At 34.6% G+C, this 27,104-nt stretch overlaps 1 protein-coding gene, 1 non-coding gene and 1 pseudogene across 4 annotated transcripts in view; 2 read left to right on the top strand and 1 right to left on the bottom strand.

Moving 5' to 3' along the window:
* SCN2A (sodium voltage-gated channel alpha subunit 2) overlaps positions 1-27,104 on the top strand; it is a 133,770-nt gene that overhangs the window by 81,572 nt on the left and 25,094 nt on the right. For all 3 annotated transcript variants that reach the window (XM_036023365.1, XM_028508401.2, XM_028508402.2), the window contains exons 15-18: positions 6,645-6,818; positions 8,752-9,108; positions 14,377-14,856; positions 24,363-24,483. In XM_036023365.1, coding sequence (XP_035879258.1) covers positions 6,645-6,818; positions 8,752-9,108; positions 14,377-14,856; positions 24,363-24,483 — 1,132 coding nt within the window. The remainder of the gene's footprint in view (positions 1-6,644; positions 6,819-8,751; positions 9,109-14,376; positions 14,857-24,362; positions 24,484-27,104) is intronic.
* On the top strand, positions 3,043-5,324 carry LOC114494022 (annotated as a pseudogene).
* LOC114495901 lies at positions 9,349-9,454 on the bottom strand. Its single transcript, XR_003684560.1, has one exon. It is a non-coding gene; the product is annotated as a small nucleolar RNA U13 (small nucleolar RNA).

Genomic DNA, 27,104 nt, shown 5'->3' with positions numbered 1-27,104 from the left:
CAAAAAACATAATTTTAGTGGTCCTATTATGAAAAAAGGATTTTAGAAGAACTATATATGTTTAACAATTTGAAGGAAAAAATAGTCACAATAAATAAACAGATGGAAAATATGAACAGAAATAATGAAAACTATTTTAAAAACCATCCAGACATTTTAGGAGTGACACATACAAATTCTAAAATGAAAAATTTACTGGATGTATTACTGGTAACCTGGGTTCTTGGGGTCTCCCAGGACAGAAATCAAGAGTGTACCCACAGCATTAGGACTCAGGCAAAGTTTTATTGAATAGCTCATGCTGGCAAGAGAAAGAGCGTCCAAGGGGAAAAGAGATGGCTGTTGTTCCTGCAACAAAAGCTAGGGAAGAGTTTTAAAAGGATTGAGGCAGAAAGGATGACGCCTAAGCCTGACCTCTAAGTATGCAGAGATGGGCCCTCTGGCACCAGTACAGTGGAACTACATAGCTCTTTATGTGTCCCATGTCTTGTTAGCATGCTGAATCTCAACAGAAAGCTGTGTTTTTTTCTATTTTAATGAGGGTAAGGTCACTCTGGGGCTTAACTGCTCATGCATTAGGACCGGGAAAATCCCTTTGCCTGATAAAATGGTATCTGCTGCCGCTTTTTCTGGCGCTAATTAGGCACAGGGTTTGAGGGACAACTGACAGAAATCCCAGTCTTATCTAGAAGTTTCTCATGTTTCAGATGGGTTCATTAGAAAATTGCTGATGCCGTAAGCAAGGGTTGTTAAACTTAAAGCAAGTCAACAGAACTTACCCAATTTGAACAGCAGGAAAAAAACTGAAAGAAAAAATGAACTGGAGTCTTACTAATCTGTACAATAATTTTGAGTGCTCTAATATTTGTATAAGAGAGACCTAGAATGAGAAAAGAGAGTGAGGAGGAACAAAACAAATATTTGAAGAAATAATAGCCAACATTTTTTTTCAAAACTATTGAAAATATTAACTTAGCCTGAGTGTCACAGGTGGGCACAGGTAAACGGATCTTGGTGATCACAGACAAAGAATTGAACTGAACACACAGAAAATTTATAGCAGAAAGAGAGAGAGCAGATTTATGAAGCGATGGTACACTCCACAGAACATGAGAGTGCGCCAATTCCGAGCAGAGGTTGACCTCAGGGGCAGGAGGGATTCTATTCTTGTATGGCAGATATTGCCTGGCTAGTTTTGGCACGGTTTCATTGTGTGCGTACAGTAGTTATATTATTTTAAAGCTACTGCGCATGTGGTCTCCAATGATTTTCCTTGATTGGCCACTGGCAAAGGGGGCCATACAATATTAATTTATTATAATGCTATTATAATGAAGCAAGAGTCATATAGCATCTTCTGTGCAGGTGCGTTCATGATTCACCATGATTCAGCGATTTTCCAGAAAGTGGGAACAACCGGTCTTAGAACCGGGGGCTCTCTGTCTTTTATTGGTGTTCTTTGTCTTAGCCGTGGGGCACATCCAGAGTTTCTTCCTTCTCATCTCCTGCATCAAGAGGGAAGGGTAGTTGGGGGCTGGGTGGAGATGGGCAAAGTTTGGAGAAATGGGGATATCTGTAATAGAGTCAACAATAAAAATAAAGAAGAAAAATAAATAAATAAATAAATTATAAAACTTCAGTGAACATGAGCAAGGATAAATACAAAGCAAACTACATGGAGCACAGCTTAATCAAACTGCTGAAAAGAAACTTTGAAACAGCCAGAAGAAAAATACTAACGGTCTTGTACCACATAACAACATTTCACACAAAGACAGACCACACCTAAGACAGAGGTCCCGTAAGATTATAATGGAGTTGAAAAATTCATATCATCATAGCATGTTGCATTACATTACACAAATACTTACCATTGTGTTTCAATTGCCTGCAATATTCAGTAAAATAATATGCTGTACCAACTTGTAGCCTAGGAACTGTAGGGGAACTAAATGTTACCATAAAATATGTCTCTTTTGCATAAGAATTATTTTACATTGGTTAGTTTTAAGAAACAGTTGACATAGGAGGAGCTCTGTAAACAGTAGAAGTTACCCTTTGTAAAAGACATTTACATCTGTAAGGGAAATTTTAATTGGAAGGATGCCTCTCTGCTGTACCAGGAAGAGGGGGATGACCTTCTCTCTAGAAATGCTTACCAATGCAGAAGACAAGGACTTAAATTTGTATAACAACATAACCCTTGTTTACTGTGCTTTCCTGGTAACCTTTTATAATTGACTCCCCAAATGCTAACATCTTTTGTCTCTAGCTGGAGATGGCATGTAAGGTGGTGACCTCAGCCATTTTGGCAAGTTACTCAGTTTTCCTGGGCGTCCTATGTATATATATTATTAACTGTTTGTTTGTTTTTCTTCTGTTAATCTTTTCTATTGCAGGGATGGTTCAACCAAGAACCCAGAAGGGTAGAGGCAAAATAATTTTTCCTCTCCTACAGAGTAATATGCTATATTATATAGTCTAGGTGTGTAGTAAGCTATATCACTAGGCTTGGTAAATACACTTTCTAGGGCTGCAAAACAACAAAGTTGCCTTGGGACACATTTCTCAGAGTATATGCTTGTCCTTAAGTAGCACACAACTGGATTATACAAAGGACTAACATAGAAACAATTCAGGCCCTAAGAAAGTAGTCTGATGAAAGAAAGGAAAAAAAGAAAAAGTTAACCCATATTTTTGCAATGAAACTGTCTATCAAAAGCTAATGTGAAATAAGGATTTTTAATATAAACAAAAACTGAGAGAAGTTGTTGCACTGGAATTATGCTATAAGAAATGTTAAAAAAAAAAAAACCCTGGATGGTGTGGCTCCATGGATTGAAAGCCAGCCTGCAAACCAAGAGGTCATGGGTTTGATTCCCAGTCAGGGCACATGCCTGGGTTGCAGGCCAGGTCCCCAGTTGAGGGTGTACAGGAGGCAAGCAACTGACATGGATGTTTCTTTCCCTCTCTTTCCCCTCCCTTCCCCCCTTTCTAAATATAAATAATAAAATCTTATTTAAAAGAAAGAAAGAAATGCTAAAAAACTTACTGAGTGCTAGGGCAGCTGTTCTAGTTGTGGTCTTCTCAAGCTGTGCACTTACACTCAAACAACCATGTCTAAGGAACCTTCCGTTGGCATTGATCTTGGCACCACCTACTCTTGTGTGTGTGTCTAATGTGGAATAGTGGAAACAATTTCCAATAATCAGGGAAATCAAACCACCCCAAATTATGTTGTCTTTACTGGTAGAGAAAAATTGATCAGTGATGGTGCAAAGAATTAATTTGCAAGGGATTCTACCTACCCAGTTTTTTATGTCAATGCTTGATTGGACATAGATTTGATGATGCTGCTGTCCACCCTGATACAAAGCATTGGTCCTTCAAGGTGATCAATGATGCTGGCAAGTTCAAGGTCTAAGTCGAATAGAAGGGAGAAACAAGAAGTTTCTATCTAGAAGAGGTACCATGTATGGTTTTGACAAAGCTGAAGGAAATCAGAGAAGCCTACCTTAGAAAGACCTTTACCAATGCTGTTGTCACAGTACCTTCTTACTTCAGTGACTCTCAGTGTTAGCCTGCCAAAGATACTTGAACTATTGGCAATCTCAATGTACTCAGAATTATCAATGAGCCAACTGCTGCTTATGGCTTACACAAAAACTTTGGAGCTGAAAGAAGTGTGCTGATCCTTTACTTGGGAGGTGGCACTTTTGATGTGTCAGTTCTCACAATTAAAGATGGAATCTTGTCCTGGCCTGTATAGCTGAGCTGGTTGGAGCAGCATGCTGTGCACTGAAAGGTTGTGGGTTTTATTCCTGGTCAGGGCACAATCCCTGGTTGGGGTGGGTACGAGATGCAGCTGATTGATATTTTTCTCATATAGATATTTCTCTCTCTCCTCCCTTCTCTTTTTGTAAAATCAATAAATAGATCATGTTTTAAAAAATATGGAATCTTTGAGGCTAAATATGTAGCTAGGGATGCCCACTTAGGTAGGGAAGACTTTGCCAACCAAATGGTCAACCATATTATTGCAGAGTTCAAGCACAAGCATAAGAAGGACATCAGTGAGAATAAGAGAGCTCTCCATTGCCTTCATATTGCTAGTGAAAGTGCTCTCTCTTCCAGCACCTAGGCCAGAGTTAAGATGGATTCACTCACTCTATGAAGGAATCAACTTCTATACCTTTATCACCCATGTCCAATTTGAAGAACTGAATGCTGACCTTATCTGTGGCACCCTAGATGCTGTAGAGAATGCTCTTTGGGATGCCAAGCTTGACAGGCCCAGACCTGTGATATTGTCCTGGTGGGTGGTTCTACCCATGTCCTCAAAATTCAGAAGCTCCTACAGGACTTCTTCAATAGAAAACCATTGAGTAACGGCATCAATCCTGATGAGGGTTGCTTATGGTATAGCTATCTAGAGAGCCATTCAATCTGGAGACAAATACAAAAATGGTCAAGATTTGTTACTGTTGGATGTCACTCCTCTTTCTCTTGGCATTGAAACTGCTGGTGGAGTCATCACTGTCCTCATCAAAGGTAATAGTGCCGTACCCACCAAGTGGACACAGACCTTCACTTCCTGCTCTGACAAACAGCCTGGTGTGCTCATTCAGGTTTATGAAGGTGAGCATGCCTTGACCAAGGATAAAAACCTGATTAGCAAATTTGAACTCAGGCACACCTCCTGCACCTTGTGGTGTGCTTCAGAGTGAAGTCACTTTTGATATTGATGTCAATGTCATCCTCAACGTCTCTGCTGTGGATAACAATACAGGAAAAGAACAAGATTACCGTCACTACCAAGAAGGGTTGTCTGAGCAAGGAAGACATTGAGCTCATGCTCCAGGAAGTTGAGAAGTACAAAGCTGAAGATGACAAGGAGCAAGACAAGGGTGTCTTCCAAAAAATTCCCTTGAATTCTATGCACTCTACAGGAAAGCAACTGTTGAAGATGAAAAACTTCAAAGCAAGATTAATGATGAGGACAATCAAAAGATTCTTGACAAGTGCAAGAAAATTGTCAACTGGCTTGATAACCAGACTGCAAAGAAGAGTGTGAACATCAGCAGAAAATGTTGGAAAAACCCTGCAGTACCAATCCCATCAGTACCAAGCTGTACCAAAGTGCAGGAGACATGCCAGGAGGAAGGCCAGAGGGCTTCTCTGGTGGTGGGACCCATCAATCTGGTGGTGCTTCCTCTGGGCCCACCATCAAAAAGGTTGATTTAGCCAAGCTCGAGCATAGATTCAGCATTGTTCCACACAAAACATCAAAGGACCTAAATTTGTAGCAAATTCTATGGCAATTTGCTACAGTTCTGGAGCTCAGGAGGTATGCTAGACTTGAAAAATATATCTCAAAATTTAAACGTACTATAAAATGAAAATTAGAACAAGAAGTTCCAGGGCAGAGACCTCTGAAGAAATTCAATATTGAATAATTTGTTAGAGGAAGAAAAGTATTCTGGGAGGTATGGAACATTGATGCAAGAAACAGAAAATACTTTTAGGGAACATGGAACAGTAAAGAATGTAAAGCACTCCTAAAAAGGCGAGCAAGGTAATTGCTAAAACTTTTTATTGAAATTAGCAATGGTGATGTTGGTTATGTTGGTGACAATTGATTAAAGCAGTTTGTGTTTTCTGATAGATTGAGCAGTAAGTTGAAGAAATGGAAATAATAAATATGAGCAAATACACCCTCTTAAGGAAGTTGGGCTAAGAGGAAAGGCTAGATGGTGGTAGCTAATAGGGGAAGTACAGTATGTGGAAAGTTTTTTTGATGACATTGGTATAGTTTTAAGGTAGAGAGGGTCTATAGTCACTAGCAGGAAGAGACTGAAACTACAGATTAATTGAGAAAGCAATTGTTTCTGAAGTTCAAAGGAGACACATGACATAGTTGGAGAAATTAGAGCAAAGCAGGGACACTTCTTTCATTTCTAAGAATAGGAAAAAGGCCAAGCATGGGTGTGGATATAAGTAGTTTGCTAGATATGAAGAAACAAAAAAAGTTCAGGTTGGCTGACTTCCATTGTCTCCAAGACACAGAAGTGCTAAAAGTGGAAGATAAAGGAAACTGGTTCAAGCTATGTGGAAGAGAGAGAAAATTTGAAACAGTTGTACAGAAAGAAAATGGAGAATGGAAAATGCTACTTCTTGTGCCCAGGAGTTGTTTTCTTTTCATGCGTTCTTACCATCTGAAAAACTAGTGGTGACCACGTTTATTACAGTCTATATGAAGTCCTCTTAGCATCAGCCTTGCTTCAGGGGCCGTGGGAGGAGACTGACTATTAGATAATCCTTTGGTGAGTTTTTGGAAGGCTAGGGAGATAAGAGGCAGAGCCAAGCAGTTCATCACTATGACTGAGCTAAGTCTTCCATATAGCAATGTAAACATAGGAATATTAATTTTATTGTCTTAACTCATGTACTCTTTACCACCTGGTAAATATAGTAAATAATTAATCATTGATTTGAATACAAGCCCTCCAAGGGTATAATTTGCTAGGCATAAAGCAATTTTTAAAATACAGAATTGTGATTTGTTGGGAGTAAATTAACTTGCTCAATAATTATATTCATGTTTTTAACATTATTCACTCATGTAATAAACATTTCTCATTTAGGTCTTCACTGGGATCTTCACAGCAGAAATGTTTCTCAAGATCATTGCCATGGATCCATATTACTACTTTCAGGAAGGCTGGAATATTTTTGATGGTTTCATCGTGAGCCTTAGTTTAATGGAACTTGGTTTGGCAAATGTGGAAGGATTGTCCGTCCTTCGATCATTTCGGCTGGTAAATTAACTGGTTGTATCCATAATATTTTTAAAATTAATTTAATTATTTTCTACCCTTTCTAGCAACTATAGTGAGATTTCACATGGTTATAAGATTATATGAATACATTTTTATTTTTAAAACAAACCACTTTGCCCCAAAACCAGATGGTAATTTCTTCTGTATCATAGCTCAAATAGATAGATAAACTATATTCAGATAAATGGCCAGTTTCTTCTTAGTAATTAAATGGCAAGGCTAATGAGGAAGGAGAAAAAAGGGAGTGATAGATAAATCCAAGTCACAATTAAACAACACAACATTCATTTCTCAGCAATGTGGGGTTTGTTGAACTATGCGTAAGGCTTGGCCCGGAATTGAGGATGGACTCGCTTTTCTATCAGAAGTTCAGTAATTGGACAGTTGCCCACTTTTCCCCATAGAAGTCAAGACTCAGGACTGGATAGAGTATACAAGGGAAACACACAGAGCTCTCCACACGGCTACTTCAGCCAGCTCACAATGTCACCAATCCACCCTTCAAGAAGAGCTACCTGTATTATATTTTGTTAATTTTAAGGAAAGGATATTTCATTTGATCCTTTATATTTTATAAGTATATGTATCTTTTAAAATTAAGAGACAAAATGTCACAACATATTTCCATTTAAAGTTTGATATGCTTTATTATGCTGTTACCCTGAGTAGGCTCCAACTTTTTGTGATTTATGTCAAGTAACAGAGACCGTAGAGAGTTACTAAAGACAGGTGCTTAGGTAACTTATCATAAAGACAATTAGCCTTAAAACATTGTTGTGAAGTCTGTTTAGAATTTCCCTTACCATTTTCAAAGTTCACATTTGTGTTGAGACCCTTAGAACTGTGGGTTCTTTCCTTTGTCTTCACAAAGAGCTATGGATCTAATTTGAAGTCTGAAGGGTGCAAAAAGTAGAACAAACATTAGAATAATTATATAAAAGTAAATATGGACAAGTACTTTTCAAAAATATTTGGTAAATCTCCATGATAATGTGATGCAGTCTGAGGAAATAGAAGCATAATATCATTAGCATCCTGCTTAGAGTGTCAGGCTCTTTTGCATTAATTATTCTCTAAGAATAAATTAAAGCTATGGTGCTTATATTTGATCCTTTGAGTCACTCAGAAGCCATGAAATAATGCACTACTCTTAAACTGACATTTATTGAAGCATCAGAAATAAAATGCTGCTGCTGTTTAACTATAAGTGGCATTTTAAAGGCCTCTGTGAGATAACACAACCAATGAATCAGGCACGGGTGGTGGAGAGCCATTTATACACTCTAATGAGTTATTGATTAATTAAGTCAAGGAAGACATAAAAGTTGAAAAAATAAACATAATAAATATAATAAATCTTTAAAATACAGCCTAATATTACAGCCAGCTAAAGATATAGTAAGATGAAAGTAATCTAAAGATTTTTAAAAATTGTTTTTCATTTGTACCTTATATAATTTAAGTTTTAATTTTATCTGCACTTTTGCATTTTAGCATGATATTTCCAGTACAGTGAAAAAATATATCCACTTTGGGCTTTTAAATAATAAGAGCCTCTACTTCTCTGAAACAGTCTCATTTAATTAATTACCATTAATCTTAAATACCTCAGTTCCTTACAGAAAAACAAAGAGAATATTATATATGCTTATGTAAGATTCTGAGAAATTTGGTGTGCCTTATTCTTAAAATGCCAATAAAAGCCATACAATGTAATTATTTTATTTATAATATAGACTATTTCCAAATTAATAATACCCAATGATATCAAATAAGCTGATACATTTTCTAGATAATACTGTGACACAAAAATAATCCATCACCCTACAATTGAGACATTGTAGATTTTCCACATAAATATTTATACATTTAGAAGACAGGACAGTAACAGCCTTCTTGATTTTGTTTCCAGCTCCGAGTTTTCAAATTGGCGAAGTCTTGGCCGACACTGAACATGCTGATCAAGATCATCGGCAATTCTGTGGGGGCCCTGGGAAACCTCACGTTGGTGTTGGCCATCATCGTCTTCATCTTTGCTGTGGTCGGCATGCAGCTCTTTGGTAAAAGCTACAAAGAATGTGTCTGCAAGATTTCCAATGACTGTGAGCTCCCACGCTGGCACATGCATGACTTCTTCCACTCCTTCCTGATCGTGTTCCGCGTGCTGTGTGGAGAGTGGATAGAGACCATGTGGGACTGCATGGAGGTCGCTGGCCAAACCATGTGCCTTACTGTCTTCATGATGGTCATGGTCATTGGAAACCTCGTGGTATGTAAAAACTTTTTTCTCATTTTCAAAAAAATATAATGTAACCTTATAAAATTATGTTCAAGTGAGCAATGTTTGTATGTGTTTTCTTTATCAAGGCCATTTCCAATTCTCAAGTACTCATCATGGAAGAGCCAGGTGTAAACTACTGAAATTCACATATTATTTTTAGAAATTTTTAATTATTTATATTGTTCCTATTGAGATATAATTGATGTATATAACATAAATTGTTTTTCATATCAGATGGGTAATATGCCAATGCCATAACAAGGCTTGAGGGAGGCACATCTCACATAAGAGCATGAACGCCCAGTCATCACGCTTATGGTGTACAAAAAAGGAACTGTGACATAAACTCAGGATACCTTTTGAGCCGAAGTTATTCTTCGTCACCAACACCACTTGAAAATGTCTCAATTTTGAGTTTCCCACAAATTAGAGTTAAAAAAAATAGTGATCCTCTTAGTCCATTAAGAGTACATGAGGTCTTCGGTGCCTAGAAAGTATAGTACGAGTAAGTAAGATTGACTCAAGAATCACTTATTATCATTTCTATGTAAAATGAACCATGCCCGGCAGCTCTGTTGAGTCCTGGATACATGGGAAAAATGACAGGAACATATATATGGCACAGTGATAGGACATTTACTTAAACAGGTATAAAAGTAGAAAGTATCTAACATCTGTCAAAAATGTAAAAACCAAAGTCTATAATATGTCAAGGTCACAAAATGGAAAAAATACTTTACAATGGCAAGAATCAGCAGGAAAGGTTTTCTCAAAGAGTTTGGACCTGAAATATGTTTAACTGAGGTGTAAATCTCAACTTGGTAGGAAGAAAGGAAGACCTTTGAAATCAGGGAACAGTGGACCCAGTGCATGGAGAACAGAGGACGTAGACTCCGTGGGAACAATTAGGCTCTTACACTCTATATTTAAGCAGTTATACTAAGTTGCTTGATTATATCCCATCCCAGTGTAACAGAACAAGGATTTTGATAGGTAATATTGTAGAGTATGTAATTTTTAAACTTAATTTCATTTCACATAAAAGTAGCCCCAAATTCCCCAAATGGAGAGGAAAAAGGAGGGAAAAGAGACAAAAGATTATCATTTTATTTTTATATGTACTCAGATTTACTTGGTATAGGTTAGATAATGCTGACCTATTCTTGAGGTAACAAGAAACATGAACAGTGGCTCAAAACAGCAAGCATTTATTGTCTCATAGTTTCTGTGGATCAGAAACCAGAAGCAGCTTAGCTGGGTGGTTCTGGCTTGGGATCTATCAGAAGATGGTACCAAGATGTTGGCTTGGGGCCCACTTATCTTAACTGAAGCTGGAGGATCAGCTTCCAAGAAGACTCACTCTCATGGCTATTGACATGGGGTCCTAGTTCCTTATTGACTTCAGTTCCTGTCCACATGGACCTCTCCAGTGGGTTGCTAAGTATATTCATGACTTGCCAACTGGTTTCTCCCAGAGCAGGTGATAAAAAAGGAGGGCAAGGAGAAAACCCTCTTTATGTTCTAATCTTTAAGTCATACACTGTCACTTCTGCTATATTGTAGTCTATTCACTAGAAACTAGCCACTAAGAAGAGCTCACACTTAAGAAGAAGGAACTAGGCTTTAACTTTTGAAGAGAGGAGTATCAAATCACTTGTAAATATATTTTAAAGCTCACATATTCCGCAATTCAACTTGCTTTCAGAAAAGTACAAGATTTCATAGAACAGAAACAAATAGCCATAGGGTTAAACAGAATAGAAACAAAGAAAAAGCCATTGGTTTGTATTAGAGATTTGATTATATATTATATAATATACACTATGAAATATATTATAAATTACATATGAGTATAATATATATGACATACATTGGAAGAAGAGAAGCAAATCTAGAGAACTGAGTCCCTGATGACAACAATGCATGAACAGTTCAGACCATAACAGGAATTCATAGTGGCAGTGGGAGAAAGTAAGTTTGAGCCCAGGTGGTATAGAGTTTAATTTATGAAAAGGCTGAATGTGCATAACAAAATTGGATTTTTTTCTGTAGGTTATTCAAAGCTACAGATGGCTTTGTATCAGGAAAATAAAAAAGAGCAAGTGCTATTTCGGTAAAATTTATGTGCCAGGAAAATGCAGAGTGGATTTAAAGAGAAAAAAAACAACATATCACATGCCTCCTATTAGATTACTGAAGATACAGCTCTCTAATATGTCATTGTACAAAGGATTAAAATTGAAAAGAGAATTTCAGGGAGTATCTATACCTATGGGTAGCATTTAATATTAATTTAGATAGATATATATGCATAAAAATAGAGTCTGTAAAATAATCATTTCTGTCTACTGGCATAAATTTAAAATCTGTACCTTTAAGAAAAAAATTAAAGGCTATTTTTTCTTTTTTTGACTATCAATTTTTAAAAAATTCCTTTGTTTTGTGATATACTGGATATATTTCTGGAATACCTAAGGTAGTAACCTTCTACTTTACCACTTTTACCACTGTTAAGAAAATGTGTTCAGATCACATTTGCTGAAATAAGATTAAATGAACTCGATGCACTGCCTCCTACAATTCTTCTTTCCCATCCTCACCAAAGAGGGAAAAGACCCCCCCGCGCCCCCGGCAAAGCTAGCACAACCCCTTTTCAACACACCTGAAGTCCACATGGGGCTCTACCACAAGTGGTGAGTGATCACTGGCATATCTGGTCCACGGGCAAGGTAGAGGCTGGGCCACATGCTGCTCTTCCCCAGGCCAGGATTTTTTGTGAGCCATTCTTAGTTTTTTGACATTAGGGCCAGCGATCATTTTGTATGTTCAAGGCAGATTTTTCAAGAAAAACCATGTGACATTTTGAAGATTGCTACTTCTAGAAGTAGCTGACTCAGTTTCCTTCTCCAAGTGAAGGAGGAGACTTGGCACACAGATATGACCTGAAATTTGGGGTTCTTACAAATTATGATGGCAAAAGTATTGATATCCATAATGTATTTCAATCTTGGACCCAAGATGGAAATTATGGTAAAACATTTATTACAAGGAACTAATTTGGGGGACCTATGAAAGAGTTGATTGCACTCAATGAGTTAGCATCTTATGAAACAGAATCCAGAGTTTCAGTCCCTGAGTGAGCTTGTTGAACTGTGTTCCCTTAACTTGCCATTGATTTCACCAACTACCTGGGTCAGCTATTATGCACATACCCTTTGGTAAGTAACAAAGGAGATCTAGACAAAGATCAAACAGGGCTTACATAAATATTTTAGGAAAATAAGATAAACTGAATGATAGTATTACGGAGGTAGGTTGGGTCATAACAACAACATAAACTTTCTCAAGGGTTTACTGTAGGCCAGTAGTTGTGTGAGAGCCACACAGATTCTTTAATTACATCCTTACAATTATCTTATAAGCTAGGAACTGGGAAAAGTATTATATTTATTTTACAGATGAGGAAACTGAGGCTCAGGTTGGTTTTGCCATGTAGTTAATAATGGACGGAATCTCACCTCTTTCCCAGCATTCTAATTCTAATAAGGAAGAAGGGCAAGCAATTTAAATATAATAAAAATGACACTTTTACAAATAGGTAACTTGCACCAATAGTAAGAAGATCAAATATAAAATGGATCTCACTCTGAGAGGCTTCATTGATTATACTGAGAAAAATTTCCTAATAGACAAGGATATTATGTTGATAAATCTTAAGCAATCAAGTCCAGAAAACAATATGCCACCAATATTCAGTTTTATTATGGATAAAAACCAAAATTGAGGGCTTTCTCTCTCTTTTATCTATTTTTCATCTAAATAATAGATCAAACACATATCACAATAAAATATAGATTTATTGGTAAATTGCTGATGTAAAGGAGCAGACCTTAGTGTGAACACCAGCAGTCATGGCACAGCAAATGAGAGATGCGTCAGCATGGACTCACAAAACTAAGTGCAGTGGACCTTGCACGTTGTATTACCTTTCTTACCACCACCGATTATACTAACTACTTAGACAAAGGAACTCAAAGCCTCATTAGTTTATTGGAAAGATAGGAATGTAGTAAAAATGCAGCATCTTTTTCATTGGAGTTTTACTTAAAATCTTTCCCAAGGTTCTCCTTTTGTACTATTACTTTTTGTCTTTGACCTCCTTTACTGCTATATTTTTCTTTTGTTCTGAATGGTTGAAATAATGAAGAATTCATGGACATTGCCAGTCAAATCCTGAGAAAACATATATGATTTAGTCTTGTGCCCATGGGCATGCCTAATTCCTTAGTAAATTACCTCTTTTTGAGAACACAGTGTATTTATATTCACTAATCTTTTCACTCATTCATACCAGCCAGGCCTATTTTGGGAGATGCAAGTTATAGGCTAACTAGTGGTCTTATTCATGGGAATACCTTTACTCCACAATTTTAAACTCAACATTAACATCATTATTGTATAATAAGCACTCCTTTGTAGTACTTTCAACCATTGTATAAATCTAATGGGATGATTTTTTAAAACAAAATATAAGTAATATGGATTTTGATCTAATAAAAAGCATATTTTTCTTTCTTTTTAAAAGATTTTACTTATTTATTTATTTTTAGAGAGGGGAAGGGAGGGAGAAAGAGAGAGAGAGAAACATCAATGTGTGGTTGCCTCTCATGTGGCCCCCACTGGGGACCTGGCCCATAACCCAGGCATGTGCCCTGACTGGGAATCGAACCTGCAATGCTTTGGTTCGCAGCCTGCGCTCAATCCACTGAATTACACCAGCCAGGGCCTAATAAAAAGCATATTTTTCTTAATCTGGCAAGTTATCTAGGTGGGAAAGTTGGTAAATACACATAAAATAAAATAATTTAAATATACTGAAATCACCTCTGGTTTTAAGTATAAAATCATGATAAATTATTATTGTCCTGGAAAATCCATTTGGTCAAATTACTTAGCATCCCAAGTAAAACTTTTTCTTTCTTTTTCAATGTACTATTTTCTAGGTAACTAAGATTTCTCTTCTAGAATGAAATTTGATAAAGAGATATTATACAACAATGGTTGCAGTAATTTTGCAATGACTAAAAAGAAAATAATGGAATCATTTGATATTAACTAGGTCTTTATTTCATTCACTTTTTTCCAGGATAGTTTATTATGAGCTACAGAAAAATACCTATTACCAAAAAATTAGGTTTAAGAGTAGTTTTGGAAAACATAGAATGTTTGGTCACCTAGTTTTCTATTGTGTTTTAGGTCCTGAACCTCTTCCTGGCCTTACTTCTGAGCTCCTTCAGTTCTGACAACCTTGCTGCCACTGATGATGATAATGAAATGAACAATCTCCAGATTGCTGTGGGAAGGATGCAGAAAGGAATTGATTATGTTAAAAGAAAAATACGTGAATTTATTCAGAAAGCCTTTGTTAGAAAGCAAAAAGCTTTAGACGAAATTAAACCTCTTGAAGATCTAAACAACAAAAAAGACAGCTGTATCTCTAACCATACCACCATAGAAATAGGCAAAGACCTCAATTATCTCAAAGATGGGAATGGAACGACCAGTGGCATAGGCAGCAGTGTAGAAAAATATGTCGTGGATGAAAGTGATTACATGTCGTTTATAAACAACCCCAGCCTCACTGTGACTGTACCAATTGCTGTTGGAGAATCCGACTTTGAAAATTTGAACACTGAAGAGTTCAGCAGCGAGTCAGATATGGAGGAAAGCAAAGAGGTAGGAATTTTTAAATTAAAAAGATATTTTGTTATTATGCTTTAAACTATCAGTCTGTCAGACTATTTTAAAATTATATATTTCTTTCTATAAGAAAATGAGAATTATCTACTGGTACATTTTCTATGGAAAATTGGTGATAAATTGATGAGAGATTAAAATATAGCTAGACAAATAATATGCTAATTTTTCAAGTATTTACCATTTTGAATTATTGATGTTAATATGCAGATGAGTATGAATTGTCTAAGTATTTAAATATAATTTTAGATTTGTGAAAATGCCTCATATTGTCCACCTTCTTCCTTTTAATTCTCCCACAATGGTGGTTTTTTCACCTGTAGTAGAAAAAATACTTGGAGAGGGTACTTCCAATTCTGATTTTGCTACATTCTTGGCTCTTAATAAATTTTTCATGAAAGTATGTGATCTTATTTAGTTTGCACACACATACTTATTCACTGAAAATCTGACTGGAATCTTGGCTTGACATTTACATATAATTTCATGTTTTTTGAAGTTAATAATTTTTAAGGGAGTAAATACAGTGATGAGGAATCTTGCTGAAAATATTTTTAACCCTACTCAGTCCAGTGCATGATGTCTTAAACAAAAAGCCATAATATATTATAGAATGTAAAAGTGTGAATTTACCAACTATAATAAGAGTCTTGGTAATTAAAAGTATTCTTCGATTTATCAGAAGAGTATGAGTACCAAAGTGAGTATGATTTTGGTTTGTGTGTAGGTTAATAAGCACAGAGTTGGAAGTAAAGATAAGAAGGAATTAAAATTCTTAGTGTTTAATAGTTTAACTATACAAAAATATGGACAGTTTTCCCAGTAACTAAAGCTTGTATAACAACCAAAACCAAAGATTTATCCTTTTTTTGTTGTTTTAATTGATTGACAAAGAAGATAAACACCTCTATTATTGTTCTCATTCTAAGAAAGATGATTTGGGGGAGTCTGAAGCACTAATGGATAAAATTTAAGTAGTGTAACAAAGTCACAATAATTAGGAATCAGGTAATAAATTTATGAGCAAAAATATATTTCTAACAAGGGAACCTTAGATATTCCAGTCAGTACTCCTATATCTATTCTATGAAATTACTGAAGAACACGCTATTCTATTAGCTAAGCTAATTTTTCTATTCTTTCTTATTTACAAGACAGGTAGTAATTGAGTGATTAGGTAGAAGTAGATGTTAAATATAAATTCAGGGAAAGTTTAAACATGGGTACTAAAATTAATATATAAGTAATAGGCTACAGCTACTAGCTTCACAAAATAACTGATGAAATTTAAGGGGAATATTTTAAAACCTTATAGCCTGGGGCAAAGGATTGCTGTCGTTAATTGAACTCAAATGTATACTAATAAAACCTTTATTTTAAAATTGAATATATTAAGATGTTTTAATAAAATTTTTGATAAACATAGTTGCTGGGGCTATGCTGAAAGGGCAGGACTTAATTTCTGGTGTTGTATATCACTAGAAATAAAACTGGGTCATTAAGTTTTGATATACATTTCCCTCTTTTTGTTTTGACATTATTCCTGACAGTTAATACTTCCCTTATTGTATGGGAAGTCAGTTTTTATTTTTATGTATGTTTAATTTTAAGGTAGCATAAATTACAAAAAAAATCAAATGTTGAAGCCATCAGTCAGTTTAAGCTTTTGGCTATTCGGTATGTTTTGAGGTGTAGTTGACATTGTGTCTTCTTTATTCAGAAATTTTAAAGCCTAGATCTTCTTCAAAAGACCATGTATTTTGCCTCACCTCAGACCATTATGTTTGACATCTATTTTCTGTTTAAATACTCCAAAATAATATATATGAAGCCAGTACTTTGGAATTGGTAACAGAAAGCTGATCTTCCCATTGTAAATAGAATTATTTCATTACTTCAGCTGTAGAGTCCTTTCAGTACCTCCCACCCTAGAAAATGTTACTTGGGTGTTAAAATTTATTATTTGGAGAAATTTTCAGTTAAGGCTTTATCTCAAATTTCCTAAATATAAGCTCATAAACTAATAAAAGATTAGAGCAATACCGTAGTTTAGGATGGGAATATGTGCAGCTGTTAAACTTTAGACATTTTATCTGATAGCTCTAACACTAGAAAACAAAATAGAATTGAAACTATCAAAATTCAAAATATTCCCACGTGAAAATTTTTTTTTAGTGTTCTGTCTTCAAGTTACTTTCATCTGGTCCTCTTCTTAACTGGTGAGATGGGATTGTGCTGTTAAATATCACATGTAGAGTTGTAAGAAATGGTATGAGGGTTTATTGATATTCTTTGCTAAGTGGTCAGAAACATTAAAAGAAAAAAGTGGCGCAGTTTTTAATGTTTGGAATGCCTAAATGACTTCTTTTTTATAAGGTAAATTAACCAAGTGGATGCAGAAGTTGTTTAAGTTTGAGCTAAATCCTCTTCTATTTTGTCTTTGCTAAATTTGTGCAATTCTTTGATAGTTCTGTTGATTCTCTAGAGTATTTCATTTTAAATTCGTGTCATAATCAAGTATGTTTTAACTCCTATGTTATTTTTACTCTATTTAATGTAATTCCTTTTATACTTTGTGATTTTGAATGATTGATTTTTTTTGAGAGTTTCAATAATGTTGCAGGCATGCTTGAATGATTTTTGGAAGTGAAATTTACTAGTGCAATATGGTGACCTTCACTGCTTACCATTCTTACTTCTCACAGGGGTAAAACCAAGCTGGAGCCATCAAGAGTGCAGCTCCGTTGTTTTTTAACCAGCCAGAGGCTCGTGCCACCACTTTTGCCCAGGTTACCCAAGCAAGTTATACATATATAAATATAATCAATTTCTAAATGAATTATGACTGGCCTGCATGTTACTCAGCTACATTCCTTGCCCATCCATTGGCAGTAAAATAAAAACGTGCACAGCTGCTCTTATGCTGAGTCATAAAGCATGGTCAGGCAAGTCTGGCAACCCAACTTCTAAAAAAATAATTTTTAATAGAAATTACATTGAGTGTAAGGTAAAAGTGCATGCCTTTATGGATATTTAATTTCCATTTAACATTACAGAGTTTTGAACGTGCTAAGAGCCTAAAGGAGAAATGTAGATGCTCTTTGAAAGACTCTTGCAGAAAAGCTTTTCTTGCCATTCTCCCCTTTAAAATTTATTTTTCAATTACTCTTTTTTAATATAGGCTCAATAACTGTACTTTGTTGGTAATTTTTTGTTCAGTGGCATTACGTTTTTCTAAGCATAAACTACAAATTAAAGCCATCTTTTATTCATGTGTAAACTTCCTAAAGGATATTTATATGTTATAATAATGTAAATGAATTGGAATGTTTATGTTTTGGCTACTAGCAGCATGGGTATAATTTTTATCTGCTTCATTTTAGAGAAAATGGCATTGCTTTATTTAGCAATTGACCAGAAGTATTTTGCATTTAGAATATGATTCCTTTGGAAATTCTCTTGTTTATACTAAAACTCCTAAGACTTAAAAAAAACTATGTTTTTTTTGTACACCAAATAAATAAAAGAAACAGTCTCATAGGTAGTATTTTCATTCTGAAAATAGATCTAGAATCCAACTTCTTTATCTTGTCCTTCTCAGTCCTTTGTGTAACTTTTGTGTAAATGTCTGTCCTCTATTTTTTCCAGACCTGCTGGGAAGCTTTCTCCTAGAGACTATCATTTTAATTGCCATGCACTATAGACATCTATATAGGAAAAGAATTACTGTGAGCTTTTGCTCATTTGGTCTTTTTTAAAAGAAGGAAACTCCCTTGTCATGTGACTATGGAAATGAGTATAACACTGTTCTATGAGATCCATTTGGTGGATTTTTCATTTCCTGATGTTGAAATCACATTTTTGCACTAAAGTATGCTAACCAAATTATTCAATCTAATTTAATTATTTTTTCCAGATTATAAATACTTTGTCACTTAGATGCAGTTTCTTCTCCTTCTGTCATCAAAACTATAAAAAACCCTACCATAAGAATATTTGCTTCTTTGAAGGAGCAGTGATCATGCCATTCTTGCAGTATTTTCTAATACTTTGGAACAAAATGTTCAGTCACTGGAACTCTAGATAATGCCTCATATATTGAAGAAATTATATATAAAATGAGACCTGTGGATTATAATTGCTTACAATGAAACACATATACACAAACACTGGAAAATTTATTTTTCCTCTTAGGTGTTAATATTTCAGAAAAGCACATTATTTAACTTCTTGGGACAATGCCTTGTTTACCCCACTTTCTTGAAAAGAGATAAGATCAGTCTCCTTATACTCTGAGTGTCCCATTTTCCAAGTTACTTTGTAGAAAGGTGTATGAGGGAAAGTAGATTCAGCTTCAGTTAAGTGTAGAAAATACAAACTAAATAGGAACTGATTTAAATAGACTTCATTTAATCTCAACTCTCACATTATTACTGGTTCCAATTTTCTCTAGTAGGTCTCTGATCCTCCTTTGGGAAACACTATCTACTTCCTAAAAGAGCATACATACTAAATTCTAATACTTAAGGGGGTGAAGGGGAAAAATACGTGCAGGGAAGTCTTGAGTAAGCAATGGTGGGATGAGTCCAACAAGAACCCACCTCTGATTTTGTCCTAGAGAATGCGTGGTTCTCAAGGGAAAGTTTTCCAGTGGGATAGTGATTAAGAAAGAAAAATAGCTCTAAATAATGTGTAAGAACAAAATGAGCCAAAAAATATATGTGCCTTTTAGGGCACTGGTAAACTGCTGAGGGACAGGTCGTAAGGGTGACTTTTGCCATCCCAAGAAAAAGATTTCAGATTCTGCGATTTATATATCAGATAATTTTTGAAATGTATTTGTTATAAAGAATAAAAGATTTTCTGGATAATGTGGTACCATAATAATGATGCTATTGATTTTTTCCATCTTCCTTATCAAGAAGGTAACACCAACAATTCCTTTTGAGTACTAAAGTGTGACTCTGGCCTTAAGCCTATCCCAAAGCAAGCAAAAGCATCACTTTCATTGTTTCAGTGTTAAGATCTTTCATGTAAAATGACCCAGAGCTCTTTAAGTACATATTAAAATTAGAATCCTTGTGGAACAAAGGATTGCCATTCTTGGAAACCAAAATTTTAGTTAAATATGGAATAGTTGATTTAATCTCTATTTGAATGATCTTTTTATTTAAAAATCTCATTTTTATTGATCCAAATTAGAAAATGCTACTCTTTCTATAAATTATATACTATATATACTAATTAAATTTTCTTAAAAATAACTTTATAATGAGAAACATGTGTGCCTATGAAAAACTTAATAGGAAGTAATGTTTTCTCTTCCTTTTCCATTTGATTATTGTTACAAATACTTTTATTTTCTGAAAGACTATTATTTTAGCATGTTGATGTTTAATAATTTATCAATGATGTTGAAAGTAAAATAAGTGCATGTTTAAAAATACAAAGTGAAATATTTGTGCCTCAATATTTATTTATTAGATCATTAAGAAAGTATGATTTTGCCCTGCTTAATTCCTATGACTGTAATTACCCAGTTCTTAGAAGAATCCAGCAGGTTTTAAATTATAGGGGCCCTTTAATGAGATTTTTCACTTAAAAAGTGTTTAATATTTCCACTTGAAAATAAATGAGTGCCAATGCTATTCATAGCAAATAAAAAATTGCTATCCTTATTTGATATTAATTCTATTCTGGCATTGGAGTACATTCATATTTTGTTAAATATAAATACTTTAATGAAGTAGTAGCTATACTAACAATATCATTCAGTGTACTTATTTGCTGATACATAAGCTCAGATAATAAAAAGAGAACCTAACCATCCAAATCTAGTAAGGGGAAATAGAGAACTTGTCAACTACAAAACTTGAAACAATAGAACTGTTTTTATTTCTCACCAGTTAATATTTTGACCTTTTACTCATGTGGCATTTGTAGTGACTGATGCCTCAATTGATTACATGCAACCTTTATTTGAACAAATTTTTAAGTGTATGTGTACCAATAGTTCCATGTAACGATGGTGTGTTTGACAGTTCTACCTGGTGAATTTGCACTTTTGTTAGGATTGATTATAATTTTGACCTATCTGAAACTGAAGATTTTTATATTTTAATTTGGTTCATTTGGTTTTCATAGGCACTTTACAAATTTTAACTGCTTTAGTCAACATATTTTATAATATTATGATATTTACCACATGTGATTTTTTTAAAAGTCATTGAACTGAGGTTGTCAAAAAGGTTTTATAAATCAGAATTTCTTGCCTACCTCTTAGGATCATTGTTTAGAGTAAGCCTTTGTTCATGGAATATTCCAATATATTTTTAGCTCTTCTCTACATGAATATGAATATGAATATAACCTAACTAATACTAAGTTCATGGTCATGAGACGTAGGGCTCAACAATATGACAATAACTATTTTAAACCTACAATGTTTAATTATATACCACATCTACTAAATGTTTTAAATTAATAAATACTGGGTTTACATATGAATCATCAAGAAATTCTCTAGGGAATTCTAGCAAAATGGGATACAGAGGATCTAGAATCCAGGTACTGACTCATCATGACTTTTGACAAGATAATTAAAGCCCCATCTCCTTCCCTAAATAGATACTGAAATGGGTGATGTTGAGGATTAATGTGAAGCTTAGATTCTTTATTTGTAAACCAAGTAAGGCTCTTCCAATAATTTGTGGGACAGATAGGTCCTGTATTGCTCAATATCAGAAGAAAGATGGAAAAGGATGAGATTTTCTCCCCTTAAAGAGGTTCCATTCACATGCTGGGATTGTAGATCCATGTACACAGAATGAAAAGAGAGAAAACATTGTTGAAATGATTGGTTTAGTTTTCTTGACTCCAGAGTTAAACCATATTTTACTTCATAGACTCATCTCAGGTCAGAAAACTGGGAGCCTAGTGTTGAGACAGCACTCTTAATTCTGAAAGTTGTTGGTCATTACTTACACAGTTCAGAATCTTGAAGGATTTGTGTTACTCTGCACCTTAAGTCAAATGTTATTTGTATCCCCTTGAATGTGAAAGTAGGAATTAGATAGGAGGTGTTAAAAACAGTGGTAGAATAAGAGCCCATTTAATAGCCATTCATTCATTTCTTCACACAAACATCTAGTAAGCACAAACATTGGTGACAGGTACTAGAGATATAGAGAAGTCAAAAGGATGATATTTGCTTCAAAAGAGTAAGTCTGGTGAGATATTTTCTAGAAATACAAAATACTCTGTGTTGCACTTTTGAAAAAGTAATAATGACATAAATACTTTGCCTCAATAAAAAGCACCTATTAATTCTTTGTTAATACTAAGTCACTGCTAAATGAAAGGATTGAAAATTTAATATTGCAGGATCTTCTGGAAACATTTGAACATTTTGAACAAAAATTCCCTGGAATAACTTGTCTGGTGACTTGTCGTAATCATTGTCAAGAGCTAACTTTTATTACGTTATGAAATCCACTCATTCATCCATTCATTCATTTGTTGTTAAACAGTATTTACCAAGGATCCTCAGTATTCCCAGCCCTGATGCAGGCTCCCAGGCAGCAGCTAACCAATGCCAGCCTGAGCATGTGGAGCACCCTGAGTGAGGGTCTTCACTTTTCACTTGGGCCGACACACAGGTCTTCCTCTAATCTGTATTTGTAGTGTGATGCTGGTTCCTAAAAGCAATATTTTCCAACTCTTACTGTGGGTTGTCTGTAATTAGATCAGAAATGAGTGTGCTTCAGTTTTCCTGATTATTTATATTATGTTTCAAAGTCCTTCAAATGATAAGACCAGTATTTTCAAGTGCCTAACATTTAACAACTTCATGTGAGTCAGAATGTTTGGTGAGAAGGTAATTAAGTCATTTCTTAGTCATGTATGTATATAAACAAGGCTACACTTATCAAAGACAAAGAACAGGAAATTAGAAAAAGTAAAAAAAATTAGGATATTTGTAATAAATCTCACTTTGATATTTCATCTTAAAACAAAATATATTTAAATTTTATTGACAAAAATATTATAATCAAGTATATGTCCAGTATTGTGATATCTTTGATGAGTAGAAACATAAATCAACAATCTACAAGAACCTTATAATTTATAATCCTTGATTTAAGTAATTTGAGTAAAATAAAAAATAATCCCCAGACTAGTTCTAAGAAGGCAGATGTGTATGATATTTACACTTTTATCATCGGTATTGTTAAATTACAAAGGACAAAGCATTTCCAATCTCATATCATCTATTAAAATAATACTTCATCAACACCACTTGTGAAGTAAATGTTTTATATAAGGAAAATTATTTTCATACAATAAAGGAACCACTTTCCCAGGATAATGCATATAATTCTTAGGCCAAATGTGAATAGGCTGTTTCTAGTGCTAACTACAACATCTATTTTATAATAAATTCAGCATACTTCAACATGCATTTTACCATGTGCTTACCTCATCCCGTTTATAATATAGCTCTTATCAGCTCAGCCATTTCCTGATGTTATGCATAAATGGTAATAACATTGTAATAGGTTTGAGAATGCTGTGGCCCAAACTACTCTGATTCCACGTGGCACTCATACCTGGCCCCGTGTCATTCCTGCTGCATTTTCAGACCAGATTAAAGACTGGAATGCCTTCATTTATGCTGATCCATGAATGACACGATTTGGCTACATAAAGTTGGTTGCATTTCAAGGTTTAAAACAACTTCTTTCTAGTATATTTTCTTTTAGTGGTATTCGATTTAACCTAAAGGAAAACAAAACAACCAAAGAATGATTTCTGCCTGTATTAACAAAACAGGTAAGAGTGCCAGAGTAACAAGTAGTTTCCAAATGCACAATGAAACACAGGAGTGCATTGGCCAAAGAGAATGCAAAATGTCAGCTCTTGCTATAAAGCTAACAATGTGCTGCTCTTTTCAGAATTAGAAAATTATAAAATATATTTAATAACAACTGGAGGTATATGTTTTCATGTCAATGAAAAGTGGATAAATTTAGAGTGTTGCTGTTTATGTGCTCTGAGCAAATCTTTTCTGCATTTGACATGAAAATACACTTATGCAGCTTTCGTTGGTTGGGTCACAATTTTAGAATAACACACTATGCCATTTGCAAACTAATTTATAAAAGCAAGATCACAGACAACCATACAGCCAATAGCCTTCATAAGCTCTCTGCAGGCTTTTATTTTAGAATCTCTATACATGGGCTTAATCAAAATTTACTAAAGTTGTTAGCACCATATTTTTAAAGACAAAAAATGTCCTGTGGTGCTGTATCTAATCTTGTGACCCCCACTTCTACTAAAGTGGACTGGCATTATGTTTAGGATATTCTTAAATTACAGATCAAGGAAATGCATCCTGAAGACTTGAGGGCACACCTTTTGAATTTTTATATTATAGATTAAAGAAAATATTTTAAAAGCTTTTCTGTGGAATTGATTTTCAGAAGCTAAATGCTACTAGTTCCTCTGAAGGCAGCACAGTTGACATAGGAGCTCCCGCAGAGGGAGAGCAGCCTGAGGCTGAACCTGAAGAATCCCTGGAACCTGAAGCGTGTTTTACAGAAGGTAAGAGAAACAACACATGCGCGTTCACTAGACTTCTCTTAGCTCTCCATCCGTTCTCTCTCCCCGCTCTTTTAAATCATCTATGTCTATCTAACAACTGTTTATTTGTTTCTTTCACTTTTTCTATATCAAAGCAAAGATGACTTTTTAAAAAGGTAAGATTTAATTTATGTAATCAGATATTCTTATTTTTGTGAATCCTGTTCAACTTTAAGAAATGCTGCTATCTGAGTTTTTTGATGGCCTTCTAGAGTACCTAATAGAGGAGAAAACCAAATCAAATCATATCGATCTCCCTTGAGCTTTATAAAATAAAAGAAAAAATGTAAAAGTCAAAGAATTACCTAGTTTATTTTTTGCTGTTTAATCAGATTATAATGGTTACTAACCCATAAGGATGCATTTGAAATTGTCCTTAAATGACCTGTTCTGTTAAGGTCAAAAGTTTTTTTATTCGTTCTGGATTATAATAGATAATTAAATGACAAAATATATTATGGGCTAGTATATATTATATAGTATGGGACACACACCATTGCATTGGAGTAATCTGAAGAGGATTTTATGAAGAAAGCTAAAAGTAGGTTATTTGAGGTATGGATCAGTTATCTCTTGAACAATAATGCTGTGTATCCAATCTCCCAAAACTTCTTAGCATATACAACAAATTTTTTTTATCATAATCCTATAGCCAGTTAGCTAGTTTTGCTGATAATGGTTGGGGTCTCTCACAAGTTTGAGTCCTTGAATGAGACGGTTAGGGTGACTCAGCTCCTTTGTGCTTTTATCTCAGCCTCCCCACGTGCCTGGGGTTGTTCTCCGGGTGCAGGCTAACAGGAAGAGGGGGAAACCTACATGCTGAGGACTTGTCAAGCTCCTGCCGGTGTTAGGTTTGCTGCTGTCCTGTTCACCTGGCCAATCCAGATTCAGTGTGGGAGTGCACTAATAATGATATAAAAACACATTAAAAAGTAGTGTAAAGCCTCAGGGTTCAAAATTCTTTACATTTCTTATATAAACCACTATTGTAAGCACAGAAATGTTTCTTTAAATCCCTGGGAATCACTTCATTTTAACTCATCTTTTAGTTAATTAAACAGCTATTTAATAATTCATACTATGTCTTAATCTCAAATTCAATACCATATAGTAGTTGCTAAAGTAAAAGTTTATTTTAATAATAATTACTGCCTCAAATGTTAGTAGTTTATTACAACTAATTCTAAAAAAGTATCATTTGGGTGATATATGTTTATCTTATGAATTTTAAAACGGTTTTAACTGAAACTTTAAGCTATTTTTTTAAAAATGCAATTATACAGACACAAAGTATCAATAGATACTTTCAAGGTTATTATAGAAGTTTGTGTTGCATACACTTACTGATTTTGCACTTAAATGTATTGGTAAAAATAAATATTTAAATATTAATTATCCATTTTAAAATAATTTCAGTGAGAGAGCTGTTTGTTCAGCATAAATTGTGAGGGAAGCCACTCTTTTTTATTTCCTTCAAACAATCTGCAAACATTTCAGTGTAGTTACTTGATTACGAAAAAAGTCTATGACTCACAGAACATTCACGTGGTAAATCATGAAAATTATGTCTGTAGTATTAGTTATTACTCTTTCCCAGACAATTAGCTTATTTTAGAGTCATAATATATGCATAGTAATAATTATGATTCTAAAAACATTTGTCTTTTATGAACTTGAATTTAGCATTTATAAATGAAATATTACCAACATAATAATTTACATAATAATAATGCAGACTACATAGATACCACCAGTCAACTTTAATGATTTGGAAATGTGTGTCTTATTTGCTTCAGCATTTTTATTTAAGCATAAAGCAGGCACAGGTCAGGCCCTTTTGCACTCCTTCCATCTCAGAGGTCTCAATATTTTGGCATTTACTATTCTAACTAACACTGGTCTTTTTTTTGGTGAAACAGTATTTTTTCATCTCATACCCTTTTGCAGGGGAAATTAACTACAGTTTCATTTAATTAATTATAGTGAATATTTTCAGGGCATGTAATTCTTCTTAATCCTCTGGGAAACAGCTGTGAGAAACATGTCTTGGCCTCAAAGAAATAATGAATATGCCCTGCATTTCTTAGATGATAAACTAATAATATTTAATAGCACTTCATTAAGTTTTAATGAAACAAATGATATGATCTGGCTGGTTAGTTTATAAAGTAGTACCTGATAAATATCTAGGCAATAAAATATTATGCCCCTTGAAGATGAGGTATTCCATTTTTCTATTCCTTGAACAAGAGCCCTCTGTCATGGTTAAAATCCTATCTCCTGACTCCTCTCTGTCCCTCACACCAGAGCCACCAACTTCTACGTGCTGCCAGTTCCTGTCAACCCAGCTGTACCTTTTGATTCCTGACCATTGTCACCACCATTACCCTTGCTTCAACTTTCTCTAATGTTCAGTCGATTGTATCTCCCAGACTCTTAACTCCTTTTCCATCTTATTCTATCTATACAATTCTACAAATAGGCTCAAACAATTCTAAGTCAGTGTTCTTATCTGGTAAATCTTCATAAGTCCCACACCCCAAAAAATCCTTTAATGTTTTCCCCACTAGACAGCAGATAAA

The sequence above is a fragment of the Phyllostomus discolor genome, chromosome 4, assembly GCF_004126475.2.
Source record: "Phyllostomus discolor isolate MPI-MPIP mPhyDis1 chromosome 4, mPhyDis1.pri.v3, whole genome shotgun sequence".
Classification (NCBI taxonomy): Eukaryota; Metazoa; Chordata; class Mammalia; order Chiroptera; family Phyllostomidae; genus Phyllostomus; species Phyllostomus discolor.
Note: the sequence above shows the minus strand (reverse complement) of the source record. Positions and strands in the feature narration are given on the sequence as shown.